Source organism: Mesocricetus auratus, unplaced genomic scaffold, assembly GCF_017639785.1.
Source record: "Mesocricetus auratus isolate SY011 unplaced genomic scaffold, BCM_Maur_2.0 Super-Scaffold_100025, whole genome shotgun sequence".
In the NCBI taxonomy this organism is placed as follows: domain Eukaryota; kingdom Metazoa; phylum Chordata; class Mammalia; order Rodentia; family Cricetidae; genus Mesocricetus; species Mesocricetus auratus.
In genome coordinates, this window is record NW_024429206.1 from 12440318 (window position 1) to 12459551 (window position 19234).

The following is a 19234-nucleotide window of genomic DNA, read 5'->3' on the forward strand; positions in this document are numbered from 1 at the left end:
TTGAACAAATGCTCTTGAAAGTCTTGTCAATTCTCTGTGGCATTCCAGTTTCCTTTAAAGAAAGAAACATTAATACCCTTTAATTTAGGAACTCACCTGCCAGATGACAGATGAACTGTCATTGAAGATGCCCACATCACATTGTAAGATGATGCCTGTTACAGTCTCCAAGTTTTATGTCATGCAAAGGCTTATTCCTCTGAAGAACACGTGTTAGAAAATGGACCTGATGCTTTGTCCTGACTATCAGGGAGCATATATTGAAGTTTGGGACTCTCTAGAGCTTTTTATTGTGTGTTGGTGTTACCTGTTCTTGGTGTTCCTGGATTTTTCATGAAAGCTATCTGAATCCTTTTTGGATGTAGATCATATGAATTAGTTGCTACAAGCCATGTATTTTGTGACTTGTTCCTTTTCACATAGGAGCTGAGCAAAACTGCAAAGCTTTTTCCTCAGTTCCAATTTACTGTGTTGTCACATAGTTCTTTTCGAGTAGAGGTGTGGCTGTCAGGACTGGGGGGAATTCTTGCCCTTTGTTCTTTGGCAGTTCTGTGGGGATATGTGTAAAACTGTGCTGTTTCCAGGTGCCTGTTACGATACAGTGAACAATATGCTATGGACCTGCTCAAACGACTACATCGATCAGTGGTGCAATCCTGGGAACCAGGCCTTCCATTATGTGTGCCAGAGACTGGGGGTCAGCCATGTCATCACTGAGCCCAAAGGTGAGCGGTATGCTCAGCCCCCAAATATGTCAGACTAGAGGGACAATGGTAGGTGGGAAGTTGTATCCACAGCTTCCTTCTTGGAACTTATGAACTAAAGCCCACTGTTGTCCATGGCGGGGAAGGCTGGCTATGGGGAAGGAAAAATCATATAAATCATAAAGCATGTATGTAAATGTGGAGGTTTTGCCGCCTTTTATGGTCTTTGAAACTGCATTGTAGATGCTGAGACTCAAACCCATGTCCTTTGGAAGAACACCTATTGCTTTTGACCATTGAGTGTTCTCTTCAGCTCCCAAAGAGGTCTTTCTTATACTTTGCTTTATTTAGATTTTATTCCACCTCCATCCTCTGAATGCCTGAAATTATCCATGAGCTTTGAAGTAATTATATTAAAAAATGCTTATTAATCCTTAGGTTCAATTGATAAACATCTATCCAAATAGGATAGAATTGCTGAGTTCTATGGGGGAGGGGGATACTTGTGGACAGAGCTTCTTCTGTAGGGCAGCCATGGAAGATGGCTCTCAGTCTTCTAGAGTGGTTACCAGCATCAGCTGAAATGGCCTGAATTCAAACCCTAGCTTTATCACTTTGTAGTTGTTTGATTTAGGGTAACTTAACCTCTCTCACTCTTTGTTTATTGGTCTGTAAAATAGGACTAAAAGAATTTAAATTTGTAACCATGCATGTCAAACTTTATCTCATTTTTAAGCACACATAACCAGTTCAGTAAGTGGTAGCTGCCTGTGTTATATCTCACACTGTGGCAGGAAGATTTCTGGAGCAGCAGTGCATTGATGGGCACCATGGGTCTGTCCTTGTGTTTTCATACCTTTTATACACTGGAGAGTTGCTCTTCTGGGACACTGTCATGTCTTTCCTCACCATGCTTCCTTTGTATATTCCAGAAGAAGCCATCAGCACGAATGAGGTCATAAACCAGTTACTTCACCATGTTGGTGCAATGTGCATTCACCAGCTAAATCTTCTGGCCACGAACCCCAACCTTCCCATCACTAGCGTCCTGGGCAAGCAGCATCCCATTGAGGCACGCCATCTGAGCAGCATTTGTGACATCATGGAGAAGGCCATGGTTAATGGAGACACCTGTATCGTACGCTGCATCCTCGTTGTCTTTCAGGTACACATTCTGTGTGAGCGTAACAAGATGACGGACGGTGGCCACCTCCTCCCAGAAGAAGTGCCTTCAGCAGCCTGTTTTGCATCTTACCTCCTTGCAGTCCTATAACTAGGGTTGTCATCCATCATGCACATTGTGCTTCCATTATGAATGTTGTCTCATTGCTGTTAATGTGTGTAAGATATTTACTATATCCCATTGTGCATTGTGAGAGAGTGGGGTTGAAAATATACCTGGTTATCATTTCACAAGAACAGCTACCCTGTGCTTTCTTCTAGAGAGCTAATTTTATCCTGGGTGGAACGAGCATACTTAGCTCTGCCTCTTATGTTTCTGTAGGTGGTGTTTAAATTTTTCTTCAGCCCACAAACTGAAAGGAATCGAGACATCGTTCGGCGGTCAGGATTGCTTCTTTGGCAGTTGTTAATGGCACCAAAGGACCAAATCTGCCCTGAAATTCAGAAGGAGGTCTGTCTTGCTATCAGGTAAACAGCAAAGTAAGCGACGTACCAGACCTCCCCATGCAGGCTGTAGCCTAGATAGCTCAACCCACTAGGATTATGGACCTCACCAACTGAAGCACATTTCCTTTGTGAAAAGAGCAAACTTGTAGAGTAGACAGTTGCCGATAACTAGGATCTTGTCAAGCGTGAATGTGGCAGGGTGATTTGGAGCATGCTTTGGCATGGAGCAGTCTTGGTGTCTAAAGTTTGCTCTGCCACTCACATTGGCTCTGGCCATAGTTCGATGCTTGTCTCCTCAGCTGTGAGATGGAATTAAATGACACCTACCAAGTAGGTTCATGAGGTTGGCATGAGCATCAACCTGCTCAAAATCATGTTGGAGGGCTACAGAGATGACTCTTTGCCACCCAAGAATGATGACCTTAGTTTAATTCCCAGAACTCACCACAGAAGGAAAAAACAAACTCCTGAAGGTTGTTTTCTGACCTCCAAATGTACACTGTGGCGTGAACATGCCTGCACTTACACACACACACACACACACACACACACACACACACACACACACACACACAATAATAGTAATTATTTTTTTTTAAATCTTGTTGAGCTGGGTATAGCAGTGTATACATTTAATCCCAGTCCTCTAGAGGCAGAGGCAGGTCTATCTCTGTGAGTTTAAGGCCAGCTTGGTCTACATAGTGAGTTCCAAACCAGCCAGAGCTATAGAGTGAGACCCTGTCTAAAAAGAACAGGTCCCTCTCATGGAACCAGAACTTTACCTGTTGGCTAGATTAGCTGGCCAGCAAGCCCCCGTTTGTCCTCTTGTCTGCCTCCCAGCACTGGACTTACTGTGTGCTGCTGTGCCCAACTGTTCTACATGGGTGCTGGAGATGGAGCCTGTTTCTTATACTTTCATAGCAAGCATCTTGCCCAACCTGCTCAACCTCCTCACCATGGAATTTATGAGCCATAGGTCCAGTGAGAATTTTAGGGGTTTTTTTTTTTTTGAGATTGGAACTTTTGATATAGCCCAGGCTGACCTTGAATTTTAGATTCTTCTATCTCAGTCTTAATTTCTGCAATTACAGGCAAGTACCTTCATGCTCAGCTACTAATTATTGTGAATTAATTAATCAGTTTCTGAGACAGGATCTCATTATGTTGCTCTGGCTGGCCTGAAACTCACTGTGTAGACCAGGCTGCCCTCAAATTCATTCTGTATCTTAGATGACTTCAGTATTGTTTTCTTGATTATATGTTTATTTTATTTCAATCATCTTTCATAGAAGTAGAGTTGTACCATGACCAAATATAGTTTAGAGGCCAATGGAGACTTAGATGTTGGGTCTGTAATGATCTTCTGTCAGGAATGAGCACAGAGGCCAGGGTTTGTTCTGTTCTGTGTCTTTTCACTATTTTAATGTTTTGAGTTGCTTCCTGCTGAACATTAAAGCAACAGATCAAATGTGGCACCAGGCAGAAGTTCCTAGAGAGGGTATAGGCACAGTCCTGTTTTTGTGATGGCTTTTCAAGTGCTCAACTCATAGGATATTCAGGCTGTTTGCTAAGCTTGCATCCTTGATTATATGCCACAGCTCATCAGAAAGCAAAAGCAAAGCAAAACAAAACAAACAAAAAACAAACCAACCCCCCCCAAAACTCCTCTGATACCATTTTTCCCTAATCTTCCAGATGTCTTGAAAAGCTGAGATTAGGAATTTTCTTTGTTACATATTTGGCAAGACTGGCATCTCGAACAAAAATTTAAATAGAGTTTGTATTTTCTGAAATTTAAAACTTTTTTTTTAATTTTCCTGTCATTTCAGCTCTGGCTTAAATATCTTATACCCAGGTGAAACTGAAATCAATAACTTACTTAAGCTGGTCTTAACAGAAGGTGAGAATTATCCGTGAACAACCGTGTGTGTGTGTGTGTGTGTGTGTGTGTGTGTGTGTGTGTGTGTGTGTGTCTGTATGTGTTACTAAAAATTGAATCTATGGCTTTGAATGTGTTAAACACACACTTTACTATTGATTATATTCCAATGCTCTCTTTTTACCTGGAAAAATTACTTACCATTTATATTCTGTATTTTCATTATTTATCTGCATGTTTGTTTGGGCACCTCATGCCAATAGTTCCATATACCAGAAGGTGTCAGATGCCCTCAAACTGCAGTTACAGATGGTGTTAAGTTGCCATGTAGGTGCTGGGAACCACTGAGCCATCTCTTTTTCTTGTTCCCTCTTTTTACTTTTTTTAAAAAATATTTTATTATTTATTATGCATACAATCTTCTGCATGCCAGTAGAAGGCACCAGATCTCATTCAAGGTGGTTATGAGTCACCATGTGGTTGCTGGGAATTGAACTCAGGACCTCTGGAAGAACAGTCAGTGCTCTTAAGTGCTGAGCCATCTCTCTAGCCCCCCCCTTTTTTTTTTTTTTTTTTTTTTTTAGACAGGGTTTCTCTGTCCTGAAACTATCTTTTGTAGATCAGGCTGGTCTCGAACTCACAGAGATCTACTGCCTCTGCTTCCCGAGTGCTGGGATTAAAGGCATGCGCCACCAACGCCTGGCTCTTTTTACTTTTTAAGAGTGTGTATCGCTAAGTTTCCAAGGCTGGCCTTGAACTTTCAGTTCTCCTTTGGCCTCCTGAGTAGCTAGACTATGCTATTTTTTCTTCTTCCTAAGGAAACAGCTGAGTGTCGATACAGTGGCTTCTTCTTTTCTTCCTGTTAGTCAGCATACTTGAAAATGTGTATTCAGGGCTGGAGAGATGCTCAGTGGTTAAGAGCACTGGTCGTTTCTTCAGTGGATGTGGGTTTGGTTCCCAACATTGGCATGGTGGCTCACAGCACATCTATAACTGCCGCTCCAGAGGATCTCCTGCTCAATTCTCTGCCAGCACCAGGCTTGTACACAATACACATACATCTAGGCAAAACATATACATAAAATAAATAAATCTTAAAGAAAAGAAAAAGCTGGTGCTGTAGTTCCTGGGTGGAATGTTGGCTTACCATGCAAGAGTCCCTCGTTTCCTCCTGGTACCCAAGACAAACAACAAAATGTGTGTGCATAGAGACCACCAACACTGCAGGTTGAAAGCAGAAGCGACAATTGAAGGATCAAACTTTATACCTCTTCCTATGTCCTGACTCTACATGTTTTGTACATTTGCACATCTAAAAATAAACAACTTCCTATTCTAGCCTGCACTTCCAGCATGTGGGAGGTACAAGCAGTATAGAGAATTCAAGTATAGAGAATTCAAGTATAGAGAGTACAAGCTGTATAGAGAATTCAAGGCCATCCTAGGATATGTGAGACCCTGTGTCAAACAAATGAGACCCAAAACCAAAACCAGCTTCTTCCCTTTTAAAAATTCCCTGTCTTTCTGTCTGTCTGTCTGTCTGTCTATCAGTTTTTCAAGATTGGGTTTCTCTGTGCATTTCTGGCTGCCCTGGAATTTGCTCTGTAGACCAGGCTGCCTTTGAACTTAACATAGACCTGCCTCCCAGGTACTGGGAATAAAGGCGCGCACCACCACCCAGCTCTCTTCATGATTTCTAACCCAGGGTTTTTGTTTGTTTGTTTTTTCATACTTTGAACATAGCATATCTTTTAATTTAGACTAGATAACAGCAGCAGCAACAAAACACATGGTAAAGACATTGAACACGTAAAAGCAGCATTAACCTAAGGAAGTAACAAAGCTAAATATTCCAATATTCCAGGAGGACAAATCACACTTAAATTGAATGACCTGGCTCTAGCTGTGCCCTGGTTGTGGAACTGTTTTGCTTCTGTTTGCATGAATCTAAACGCTGTGGTCCTAGTTGTCCTCAGTCTCCTCTGGAACCTTTTTAAAATAACATCAGTTTTCTTAGGATGGGAGATCAGTTTGTTAAGATATTGGCCCAACCTTCTTAAACTTGAGCAGCTCTCCTGCCCCACCCTTCCAGATGCTGGAGCTCCAGCCCTATGTAGATAGGTTTTGTAAGTGTTGTTACCAAGGTCATTCATGGCATTTTGTCCTGTATCAGGAGAGAGAAACAGCGGACTCTCCCAGCTTCGAGATGTGATCCTAACCAACCTAGCAGAGCAGCTTCAGAACAACCGATTTGGCAGTGATGAGGACGATCACTACAGGTGACACTCATTACTTCTTTGTTGCTATGTTTAAATACCACTACCATGAGCAGCTTATGGAAGAAAGAGTTTATTTGGGTTTGGCAAGTTTAGAAGGATAAGAATCCATCATGATGAGGAGGCATGGCTTATAACAGCTGGTGTGGTGGTAGAAGCAGGAAGCAGAAAGAGTGAATTAAGAAGTGGCACAAGGCTTTAAATTCCCAAAGCCCGCTGCCATTGACACACTTCCTCCAGCAAGACTACATGCCCTAAGACTTCTCCAAATAGCACCACCAGCTCAGGACCATGTGTTCAAATGCCCCAGCCTCATTCAGACTACAACACATCCACTATGTTGATCACTGCTAGCCTTTTTTATGAGTAATAACTTACATTTAAATGTGTTCAATCATTAATCTCCTGTTGTAGCTAATAAGGTGATTAGCATGTTGAGCCTAAATTCTGGGCCCACTGAAAGATAATAAAATCCTCCACTTGTCCTTAGAGCTGAAATCACACATTTCAGTATTATTATCAGTGAAGTGTTTTGGGCCTGGGCACATCCTTAGCAGAAGTGATCTCTGTGAAAGATGCTGCATTTTCAAGCTAGGAGGTGATGCCTTTGTTTTCCTATTACAGTTACTTCTAAAGTACTTGAATTAGGAGGCACGGTACCATTTTGTAGAAACAAGTTTGCTCTGTGGTGTGTGTGTACCATTGGTTTAATGACTTTGATGACAGAGCGAATTAACTTCTTCATTTTCTTTTACCAAGTGAACTATTTATGTTTCCTTGTTTTAAAGGCTCAATGATGAGCTCTTACACTACATCCTGAAGATTGTTGTGCGAGAATCCTGTATCCTAATCACCAAGTGCCAAACCGTCTCCAAGGATGATTTCCAGAAGCTCCTTTCAACTGTGCCTGTAAGTGAAGACTCTACTGAGGCAGCGTTGTATCCTCTCAGTCCACTTGAAGCACTTTCCTAAGAAAAGGAGAAAAGACAGAGCACTCCTCTCTGAGGCCAGCTCCAGACACCATAGCTTACTGCATTTGGAGTTTTGTTTTACATAGGAGAATCTCCTCTGTTAGTTTAGCCCTATTTCCTAAATCAGTACATTTGAGAGGTTACAAGGAACCAATAAGCTCCTGAAGGGTTTGCGTGGAGTCTGTTGTAGAGATGTGAGTGAGGGGAGGGGAGAGTTTTAAGGGGCCAGCGAGGGCCACCTAGTGGGAGGCAGGAAGGCTAGTGTGTCAGTGTCTGCACTGAACGCCATGTGCCTGGATCTGCCTGAGAAACTGTGTGCTCTCACCTGTGTGCTTCCTCTTTTTGTTTCTCTTGTGGAAACCGTTTAAAAACTTGAGGTTACACGAGCCCTTTCAGTTGCAGGGAGGTCACTCAATGTCCTTATTTGTGTTAAAGGCTGCATCTTCCTGCCTGCGCTATCTGATGGCAGTTCAGAATCACCTTCTCAGTAACACTATTTTGATTAAGCCTGATGAGAACGATGACAGTGACAGCTCGTTGCAGGGAGAGACATTGAAGGTACAGGTAAACACAAGCTCTATTTCAACGATGCTTCCTCCACAGTTGCTGAATTTCTGTGTATATGATGTCAGAGGTCACAGTGTTGTTTATATTTTTATGAGAGGTCTGAGGCCACTCATTTCATAGGTCTCTTTGTCACTGCCCAGTGCTTACATCATGTTTAGGACACTCTCATAACGTGTTATTCATATGCTCTTGGTGGTCTCTTTGTGCCTTTGTTTCTTTTTGTTTTGTAAGAATTGTAAAGTTTAGCACCCACAAATGATCTCACTACACTTTAAAATCAGTTTGAGAGCATTACATTCTAACCACTTCTAATATTTGTATGGTTTTATATTCTTTATTTAAATAGCTTAAGATGATACAGTTTGATCTTTGAATAACTTCTATCCATATAGTTCCTTTAATTTTCTGTTACTATTTTTAAATGAACATCTGTGTAAACTCAGTCTTTTGTTTGCACATGATAATATGGCACCACACAGATTTTTTTTTTTTGTTTTTTGTTTTTTTGTTTTTTCGAGACAGGGTTTCTCTCTATTGTTTTGGAGACTGTCCTGGAACTCACTCTGTAGACTAGGCTGGTCTGGAACTCACAGAGATCTGCCTGCCTCTGCCTCCGGAGTGCTGGGATTAACCAATGCCCGGCTCACACAGATGTTTTTATAGTAGTAGTAGTTATAATTCTGACAGATAGCGAAGGTCCTTTTTGCATTGTTGTTAAAAATTTCATTTTTGAGAGTTAGATCTGGTGACATATACCCATAATCCCAGGACTTGAGAGGCTGAGCCAGAAGGATTGTGGAAAATCAAAGTTCAGCCTGGGCTGCATAGTATGTTCTAGGTCAGCCTGAACCGCTGTGTGAGATCCTACCTCAATACAAAACGAGGACTGGTGAAATGGCTCAGCAGATAAAGTGCTTGAGGAAATCAGTCCTGTTCCAAGATCCATGAGGCAGCTCACAACCATCTGTAAGTGCCTCTGATGCCCTCTTCTGGCCTCCATAGGTACCTGCAGACATGTGGTATATAAGCTCATGTAGGCTCACATACATACACATAAATTAAAAAAAAATGAAGCTGTACATGGTGGCATGCACCTTTAATCTCAACTTTCAAGAGGCAAAGGCAGGTAGATCTCTGAGTTTGAGGCCAGCTTGGTCTATACAGTGAGTTTTAGACCCACCAGGACTACATGGTGAGACCCTTATTTAAAACAGAACAAAACAAAAACTTTTTTTTTTAAATTAAAATATCCAAAGCCTGGTGTGGTCATAGATGCCTGTACTCTCAGTACTTGGGAGGTAGAAGCAGGAGCATTGGAGTTAGAGTTCAGTCTCTGGATTGCACAGACCCAGCATCAAACAAAATACAATGAAAAGTAATCATTTTTGCGGAAAACAAGAGAAATCAGCATGAACTCTGTGACTTGACCACCCTGAAAATTTCACTAAGTAAGCCATAGAATGATGGTATGCCCTCTGTTCTTCCTCCTTTATGCACCTGAGCCCTAGAATTCAGGCATCTGCTAGTTGCTACTCATGAATCAGTCTTATTCCTTGACCAGATTTTAGACAGACAGGCATGTCTGCATTGTTTATTTTACTTGCCTGGTCTTAGTTTCCTAATTATCAGGGATGATACCATTTCCCTTGTGAGATGATGAGAATGTTGTTGACGGGCCTGTGGTCCCCATACTGTGCTGTCAAGTGGTGTATAGTCAGTAATATTCTCTCATATCACACACTGTTCCAGGTAGGAATTCTCGTCTTTTGATGATAAGTTATCTTAGTTCTATAAAATGCCAACAATACTTTCTAGTAGAAAGTATTAAGTATTTTATAAATTCTTAATTAATTAGTATAGAGAGATAGATTCTAAGCAAGGACAGAATGGGCTAGGTGGTATAGCATCTCCAAGTAGAAACTAGATAGAGATGCCATGCAGAGAGTTAGTTCGCTGGTATTTTATCATAAAATAACGGTGAGCTGAACTGTTCTTTGCCGTTGCCTCGTGTTTCTTAACAGTTTGCATCCCCAGACACTCTGTCCTGTTCTTTCATGTTCAGTAGCTCATAGCTGCTGCTGCTTTAACTGGGCTTTTCAACTTGCTGCATTTTAAATGTGCAGGGCTAAGACATTAGGACAAGATCACTTGTCCTGTTTCAGCATGCTGTGGTTTGTCTCATTTTACTCACCGCCTGTACATGTGCTTTTTACTGTTGTGTTTTTTTCTTTAGCTGTGCTCATACCACCCAAGGCAGTCCTCTACCCGGACAGTGTCTGGGCTTCCAGGAGCGCTCTTGTGCTGCATGGGACGGGAGCTAGGCCTTGCTGCTAGACACACAGTGCCTTCCCTGAAATACTGCATATTTCTAGCTGCACTCCAGACTCTGGCCTCCCAAGTCAAATTCCTACCTGCCACCCAAGAGGAGCTCACTGCATTGGGCTTCTTCTGGCCACATCATTTCATCTGGAAATGTGTTGTTAAATGAACACATCGTATCATGTTGTCATTGTGAGTGTGCGTTATTCATCACAAGGCTGGAAACTAACCTCATGGTCTCTTTTGCCCAGGAGTTAAAGGCCAGCATTTTGGCTCTGGCCACCCAGATTCTAACTGGATGTGATGAAGTGCTAGAGATGCTGCAGCAGGTCACCACTGCCCTCATAAACAGTGACATAGCTGACCGAGAACAAAGGTGAGCATGGGAATGTCCCGCTGCAGCTTTCAAATGAGATCCCACAGAAAGGACCATCTAGTGTACTAGCGTACTTGCGAGAAGGGGCTGAAATGCTGCTGTCATGCTAAGGGCAGTCATATAGCTTAATATGCTTTTAGGTGAGCCTGCACTTGTGCTGTGAGTAGTGTTTGCAAGGCTCTGTTGGGCAGCATGGCCTCCAACACTGCCATTGCATTCAAGTTGGCCTTGCTTCCTTTTCTTCTTTCTCTTTTTTCTTTTCTTATTTTATTTTATTTTATTCATTCAGACCCCGAGGCAGGGTCTCTCTATATAGTCCTGGCTGTCCTGGAAATCACTATATAGATCAGGCTTGAACTCACTGAGATCCACTTGCCTCTGCCTCCAAAGTGCTGGGATCAAAGGTGTGTGCCACCACACCCAGCTCAGTTTTGCTTTTTAGCCATTTAGCTCACTCAGTGCTGTGCCTGGTTCCTCTGGGTAGGAAATGACATGGTGGTGTGGACAGTTATGTGCTGCACAAAAGGTGGCACTGTCACAGTGCCTCAGGCTTACTGTCTCGGACTTCTCCCGATATCAGGTCCTCACAAAATCCCCACTATGCTTGCTTTTCAAAATGAGTCACACACTGCATTTTATGATATGTTGACCTAATGTGACCCTGCAGTGGTCTTTGCTTCAGTGTGTGTCCCATGTCCTTGGTTGTTGCCCATTAGAAGATGGTAGATGGGAATTTGGGCTGAGAACACTAACCATGGTAGGCATTGCACCAAGGCTTATGAAGACATTTGAGCTCCACTTGCAGCGTTCGGGACTAGGTGGAGTGTAATGGGTGACGCTTTGATAGGGTGCTCACTTCTCTTTCCAACTTCAGGATCCTCAGTAACCTTGGAGAACTCATGTGGCTCACTTCTTTCTTTGAGAGACTGGCAGGCTTTGATCCTTCTAGCAGAGAAATGAGATATTAAGAGAGTAATTTAAATCAGACTTTAAATCTGCCTAGTTAGTAGTCAAAGTCATACACAGGGAAGTTGAATTGGTAGTCACTGAGGCTGGAGGAGCGGAGCTGTTGCCAAACAAGTGTAGAGTTTGGTTTGCAGGATAAACAGAGAGGTGGACAGTGGCAGTGGTTGTACATTATTCTAACCCTGAAATATATGCTCCAAAATGGTTAGGATAATATATTGTATGCTAGGTATATGTTGCCACTGTTAAAATTACTAAAACAAATCTTGTTTCTAAAATGCACATGAAGCCTCAATCGCTACTCCAGGATTGCAGGGCTTGGTCTATGAGCTGGCAAATCCACTTTGTAGCCCTCCACCCCTTCTTTCGGAGTCTCAGCACAGTACAGAACCAGCAGACCAAAGGACAGTGAACTGAGTACTTAGAGAGGTCACCGTGTCTCAGGTCCTGTTTATGAAGTGCCATGAGGCCTGGAGATGTATAACCTGGACTGAAATGTGCTGTTCTTCCCCTCTCCGTCGACAATGGGGGTGTGGAAAGTGGATGAAATCGACTGGTTTAAAGAAATATGTCTGAGGGGGATTGTCAGGCGTGGGACATGATAGTTGCTCTTCTCCATGCATGCACTTGCTTATGCTGTGTGCTTTCCTGAACTTGTAGGTTAAAAGGATTGGAACAAGTTACCAAGGCCACTATGCTTGGTCACCTTCTCCCAGTATTGCTGACCTCCTTGATGCACCCCAATCTGCAGACCCTGACCATGGCCGACGCCCTGATGCCTCAGCTGGTGCAACTGGTACTCTACACCAGCCAGGTGGGCCCTACTCCTGACATGCTCTCTACACACCTCACTTTGCCACAGAGGGCACGATAAAATAGCCAGTCTTTCACAGGAGCCAAGAAAATCTCCAAGTGTGTTAGGGACAGATTTTATTTGTTTGTGTGACTTAATGACTGGCTATGGTCCAGCAAGTGTTGATTGTTGACCAACTATAAAAGTGTGAATTCATATGCAGCATTGGACAGCCTATTTCACATCTTGTGTTCTCAGCTGAGAGCAAAGTGCACACAAGGGTGTGTGTGTGTGTATGTGTGTGTGTGTCTGTGTCTGTGTGTGGCCTTACTAGTGGACATTTCTAAGAGAAGAAGGGCAGCAAGGACTGTAAGGCTCCAAGTGTGACTTGTAAGTCCATGTCTTGAGCTATTCCAGTTAAGATATGCAGATGTTTTTGTGTTTCAGACGGCCTTGCTGCTTAAAACCCAGTGTCCGGTTTTTGCTGAGGTGGGCTGTTCCCCGTGTGGCACCTCAGACCAGAAGTGCAGGCAGTTCCCTGATGAGAGGTAACACGTGCATGCGGCTCCCTTACTTTCTTCTGACAATGCCTTGTGCTCCTTTTCTAACAGTCACTTTTAGCTAGGATTAGCCAATTGGAAAAGAAAATACTCGAGGTCCAGAATTTCACAAGTATCTACAGAATTGTTTTAAATTTATAGGGACAAGTTAGACTACATTCCTTTATAAGAGAAGGGAAACATTCAAATTGACTTGAAACTCTCATAGTAGTAGGCATGGAAGAAATATTGAATTTGATTTATTTTTTATTTTTATTTTTTTTGGTGTATGTGGTTTTTGTTGTTATTTTGTTTTTAGGCAGGGTCTTACTATTAGTCTTAGATGGCCTGAAACTCACTATGCAGACCAGATTGGTTTCAAACTCACAGAGGGCTAACTGCCTCTGCCTCCCGAATGCTGGATTTGAAGGTCTGTGCCACCACGACTGGCTTGTTTTTAAGGGGGCAGGCGCTCAAGTGACCCTCCCATCCTGGCTTTTCGTGGAGATGGGACTACAAGCAGAAATGTCTCTGTGTGGCTGACTGTTTTCTTTCTTTCTCTCCCTCCCTTTCTGAGACAATCTCTGTGTCCAGGCTGGCTAAAAACTCACTGTGTAGCTCAGGCTGTTCTTTGACACCTGACCCTCCAGCATGTGCCTCCTCTATGCTGGACCTAGCTTTTTACTCGGCAGTGAGTGGCTAGCATCAACCCAGCTCTGCATTGAAGCTGAAGCAAAGAAAGTGACTTCATGTAGCCAAGTTCAGATTTTAAGTTTGTGTTATTTAGCCTCGGGCTCCATGGCATTCTGGCAAGTTGGCTGAGAATGGAGAAGGGGGTTTCCATGGGTTCTTTTCCTGAGTAAAACTGCAGGGAAAACAGCTAGAGACTTGTAGGGTTGCCACAGTTTCACAGGTATTGAGATTGTGTGATTGGGAAAAGTGGCCACCTTCAGCCCCACCCCCCAGGAACTTCTGGGATTGTTATCAGAGGTCTTCTCCTGGGTATTAGTTGCATGTCTCTTTGAAAGAGTAATGAATGCATGTGCAGTGTTCTAAGCTTGTGTGTGAGAAATAATTTAGTGCCTACCAACACTAAGATAAAAACATGAGTATAGAGCATTTTCAAGTACTTTCCATTGCTACTTAGTACTTACAAGGGAGGTATTGTCATACTGTGTGCTGTGGGAAACTTAAAACAGCTTCTTGCCGGGCGGTGGTGGTGCACGCCTTTAATCCCAGCACTTGGGAGGCAGAGGCAGGTGGATCTCTGTGAGTTTGAGGCCGGGCTGGACAGACAGCCTCCAAAACAATACAGAGAATCCCTGTCTCGTAAAAACCAAAAAAATCCCCAAAAAACAAAAAAACAAACAAAAAAACCCAGCTTCTTAACTTGTGTTCTGCATTTCTTGCTTGTTTTCCTTGTTAAGCTTCACCACTTTCTCTTTCTTTGGTTTTAGAATGCTAGAAGAAAAGGAAGAGCCAGGCTTTCTCACTGGCTTAAAGATCCCTGCCCCATGGGCTGCTGGGAAGACCGTGGAAACAGTACACCCTGTCAGAGATAACTATAAATTTAAAGAGACTGTTCATATCCCAGGAGCTCGATGCTTGTATCTACGATTCGATAGCAGATGCTCATCTCAATATGACTATGACAAAGTAAGCAGGTGTGGGTTGTCACTGCTGCCTCGACTTAGCTGCTTCTTATTTTCCTTTGCACTGGTCTCCATTCTTGACTAATTTCTGCCTACTGGTCCCTCTCAGAGGAGACTCCCATCAGATAATGCTTTGGACGGTAGTGACTAAGGGATGGCAGAGCCACAGCCTGAGAGTGTCTGAGAGTGAGTCTGGATTGTGTTTTCTTTTTTGTCATTATCTTAGGTACCTTCAAATTTTGAGGAAGAGCAGTTTCCAACTGGTGACTTAATAGCCATTTAGCAAAGGCAGGGTTTTCCTCTATTGATGTTGAATTGTAAACCACCTCATTGGATCCATGCAGAAAGGCTAGTGAAAGACACATAGCAGCATTGCACATGCCATCTTCATGTCGCTGGTCGGCTGCAGATCATCTCTGTCCCTTGTGAACAGACTAAGGGCAAATGGTCTTACATCTTGGGAGGCTCTTAGGGTAAAGAAAGGTAAAGGACTTAGCCACATTTGCCTTGAGATGATGAGATACATGACTAAGATGCGAAATCCTCTTCCCCATTAGATTTTAGGAGAGTCAAGAGTCTCAGATGTATGGAGGAGTCCTCAAACTTCACCTTTGCCCTCAGCTAAGATGCTTTGTGGAGCTTGGCTCCAGCCCACTTGTCTCCTCAGTCCAAGTGTTGTGCCTTCAGTGCCTCATGTGCAAACAGAGGTTACCACTTTAGTTGGTATCACTTTAAAAGTGATGATCTGTATCTCCTAGTGTGTACTGACTAGTTCCTGCCCTATACATTAGAATTATGATGCACAAGGAGGCTTACAATGTAGACAAACAAATTTACTTTCCCCATGGTCCCTGGGTGCTGTCAGCAAGAGGTCTAAAGGGTAAGAGCTCACTCGCTGACAAATATCTGGGGTTAAAGATGCAGCTTTCACATCTGAGCTTAGCTGCCAGATATGGCAGAGTGCACAGTTATGGAAGCCAGAGCTCTGTTTGCTCTGGATGTACTTGGATGCCAAGTGAGCTGTGGCTCTTTTTCTTTTATGTTAGGAAAGTAACCAATGAGGGTCAGAGGACTTAGTAAACAAGGCCCATGCAGCAGAAGCCTAACTACCTCATATAGATCCCCAAACCCACATACAGGTGTGATGAGGGGACTGACTTCCCAAAGCTGTCTTCTGACCTGCCCACACGGACTGTGGCTTACAATGAAGGTCCAGAGGACCTGGAACCTCTCATGCAGACACAACTTTAATAATAAAAGGCATCAGCCAGTTGGCTATAAATAGGTGATAGGAGAATAGTATTAACAGATGAAAATTGTCCCTACAGTTAGCAGCCACCTTCCTGGCCCATGCTTGTGTCATTTTTTTTTTTTAATGCCATTAAGCAACATTGTAAGAATGTGTGGCTTGTTTTTACTTTGTTGCTTTTTTTTTTTTTTTTTTTTTGGTGCTTTTATTTTGTATTAGGTATTAGAGCCTGCCTGTATTAGCTCAGTTTGTTAATTCTGGGGAGAACTTAAGGGGCCAGGCTGCACCTCTTGTTAAAAAGTTCAGATAACTGTGATGATGTAGTTATTTAAGAAAGACATGCACAGTAGCAAGTGTAGCTAGTTAAGCCTTCATGTCCCTGTGATAATAGACATTTGAAAATAATATGCCTGTTAGTAATTTTAGCCATTATTTTTCTGTGGCTATCTTGTAAATACCAACAGGTAATTGACTCCAAATTCGTATCAGCCCTTAAATATGAGGATCTATTAGTTACATTATAATGACACCAGTGTCTGGTTATAAATGTGGTTTTTTATAAATATTTTTCAGCCTCTTTATTTGTAGATGTTGTTTTTGTTTTTCTTTTACAGTCTAACAGTCTATTTTCTGTTTTGAAGTTGGTGATATACGCGGGGCCTAACACAAACAGTAGGAAGGTTGCTGAGTATGGAGGCAACACTCTGGGATATGGCAGCCGTAGTGTCTTAGGAACTGGTTGGCCGAAGGACTTGGTGAAGGTATGGTATCAAGTCATAACCTCTTACTAGAAAAGAAAGGTGGCCATAGGTTATGGGCCAAAGACCATGGAGACTTTAGTTAGTTAGGGTGGGTACAGATGGCTAGGCCTACCACCTTCTTACTTCTCTTCAGAATTACCTCCTTTTGCTTGCAGGACATCAGATACCTGTCCATGCTAGAGCTTGAATCCATCTTTAGGGTATTTCACAGTCATCAGTTGTCATAGCTAGTTCTTTCCTCGGGGGCCAGGCTGCTAGACCTCCCAGAGTCCTGCCCTGGATGTGGACCGAGGGATGCTGCAATTTAATAATGTAAGAATCTCTCCACAAAGTGATATGACTAGGGTCATGCTTTATTATCTGAGCCTTTGTGCTACTCACTAGTGTATGCCCGAGCACAGACGGGAATCAGAAGCCTACAAACCCCAAATGTGCTTAGCATATTCCCTAAACTTGTATGTTGCACACATAGCTAGCATGTTGCACACTTTAATTATCCAGTGACAGCAGTCTGCCTGGATGTCGGGGTGAACTAAATCTGAATCTGCTGCTCATTGCCTCCTCATTAACACCGTGAGGCTGGGAAGAGACAAGAGGGGAGAACAGAGCACAAGCAGGCACATCTCTGTGAGTTTGAGGCCAGCCTGGTTTACGTAGTGAGTTCCAGGCTAGCCAGGGCTACATAGAGAGACCCTATCTCAAAAAGAAAGAGAGAAAGAAAGAAAGAAAGAAAGAAAGAAAGAGAGAGAGAGAGAGAGAGAGAGAGAGAGAGAGAAAGAAAGAAAGAAAGAAAGAAAGAAAGAAAGAAAGAAAGAAAGAGAAACAAACAAAGTATATCTCTAAGCCAGAGATTTGGTGGTAAACTCCTGTGATCCAGTGCTCTAGAAGCTGAGACGGGGGGATCATGAATTCAGAAGGAGACCTTATCTCAAAAAAAAAAAATCAATCAAAAGTAAATCTCTGAAATACATTGCTCTCTTAAATACATTGCTTTCTTAAAGTTCATTTTCCCCCTTAAATCTTAAGGTTGAAGGCGATACAGTCACTTTCTCCTTTGAGATGAGAAGTGGCCGTGAGCACAACACTCCTGACAAAGCCATGTGGGGCTTTGCTTGCACAGTCCGCGCTCAGGTACTGAACCTAACTCTGTCCTGTGTGCCTTGGTGACATAGATCATATTTGCCTTGGAAACAGGGCAAAATATGAGCCACTCTTTCATCTGTCTCTTCATCAACAATAGGGACCTAGCAGGAGTGAGTGGTCGTCTTATGGACTGGAAGGAGCTGGGACCTAAAGTCAGTTCAGCAGCAGAAACCTGTGCTAGAATTGTTTGAGGCCTGGAGAGGTGCCCTGGCTCTAGCATGTACCCACAGGGCAAAGGCAGCTGGAACACTCAGCTGACAATAGGCATTTGGGTTCTGGGTTAGGGAGTTGGGCTTCCCCCTCAGGGAAGGTATCCTGTAGACTTGGAGGTTACTAGAACTTGACCCAGCACAGAGCCTCTTGGGATGAGCTGTCAGGTAGCATGTGTATCCTGTGAATCAGGGGTCTCTGTTTGTCCTCTGTTTATCAAGCAAAAGGGCTGGACTACCTGGGAGGCATACAGGTATTTTCCATACTTTCAGTGCACTCATTGGCAGAATAATGGTCTGTATTTGACTAGGCATAAACAAAAACAAGTAGCCGAGCTTCCAGCACGGGGTTCGTGCTGTTTCTAATGTGAAGTCTGACAGCTGTTTGCTTCCCAGAACTGTGTTGAGACCTCATTCAGTGGCCATTCCAGTGGCACCCTTTGTTCCTGATGTTGGAACGCACCCTGTGCTGCTCTGTGAAGCCCAGTGGGATGGTCCAGTGTGACGCAGTGCAACTTGCAGTGCTCTGCTCATGTCCGCTGACACTGGGTGTGGTTTGCCCCTGTCTGCATTGTAGGAGTCCTCGGAGGATGTCTCAGGAGGCTTGCCCTTCCTGGTAGACCTGGCGTTAGGTCTGTCTGTGTTAGCTTGTTCCATGTTAAGAATCCTGTACAATGGACCAGAAATTACCAAAGAAGAGGAAGCCTGTCAGGAGCTATTGAGATCCAAACTTTTACAAAGGTAACAGAAAGTCTGCATGAAGCCACTTTTGCCCACAGTGAGAATTAGACTTCATGTGGAGAGCTGTATTCAGTGCATTTCCAGCTAATTGTGCCACTAGCTGGCCTCTTGTTGGTGTCTTAGATCTGAGGAATGGAATGAAAATGACACCTCCTGCCTTCTCAGCTTTACTTTGTTAACTTTTCTTGGAAATGCGTAAGATTTTCTCCAGCCCAAACATACAGTTGAAGGATCCTCCATAGGGAGAAAAGATGTATGATGACCAAAACAGACATAGTGGGGGGGGGGTTGTAACCATGTGATGCTTTCAGCTTTTACTCTGAAGCCCCTGGGTTCCCTAAGAACATGTTGGAAAGGATGTAAATTTCACAAAGTGCTCAGTGTAGCCATTGGAGAAGGTTTGCTGAATATACACTGAACACATCATGGGAGCTTTCTTGTGTCTGATGTAGCTGAAACT

General features: G+C 43.2%; 1 protein-coding gene across 8 annotated transcripts in view; it reads left to right on the forward strand.

The window, feature by feature from the left end:
• Positions 1–19234, forward strand: part of Hectd4 (HECT domain E3 ubiquitin protein ligase 4) — a 155786-nt gene that overhangs the window by 61764 nt on the left and 74788 nt on the right. For 4 of the 8 annotated variants that reach the window (XM_040731260.1, XM_040731261.1, XM_040731259.1 and 1 more), the window contains exons 11-24: positions 585–725; positions 1637–1869; positions 2209–2354; positions 4163–4233; positions 6386–6491; positions 7277–7397; positions 7895–8023; positions 10597–10721; positions 12348–12501; positions 12928–13028; positions 14477–14675; positions 16535–16681; positions 17708–17812; positions 18611–18774. In XM_040731260.1, coding sequence (XP_040587194.1) covers positions 585–725; positions 1637–1869; positions 2209–2354; positions 4163–4233; positions 6386–6491; positions 7277–7397; positions 7895–8023; positions 10597–10721; positions 12348–12501; positions 12928–13028; positions 14477–14675; positions 16535–16681; positions 17708–17812; positions 18611–18774 — 1942 coding nt within the window. The remainder of the gene's footprint in view (positions 1–584; positions 726–1636; positions 1870–2208; positions 2355–4162; positions 4234–6385; positions 6492–7276; positions 7398–7894; positions 8024–10596; positions 10722–12347; positions 12502–12927; positions 13029–14476; positions 14676–16534; positions 16682–17707; positions 17813–18610; positions 18775–19234) is intronic. The other 4 variants (XM_040731264.1, XM_040731265.1, XM_040731262.1 and 1 more) reach the window with 3 other exon arrangements.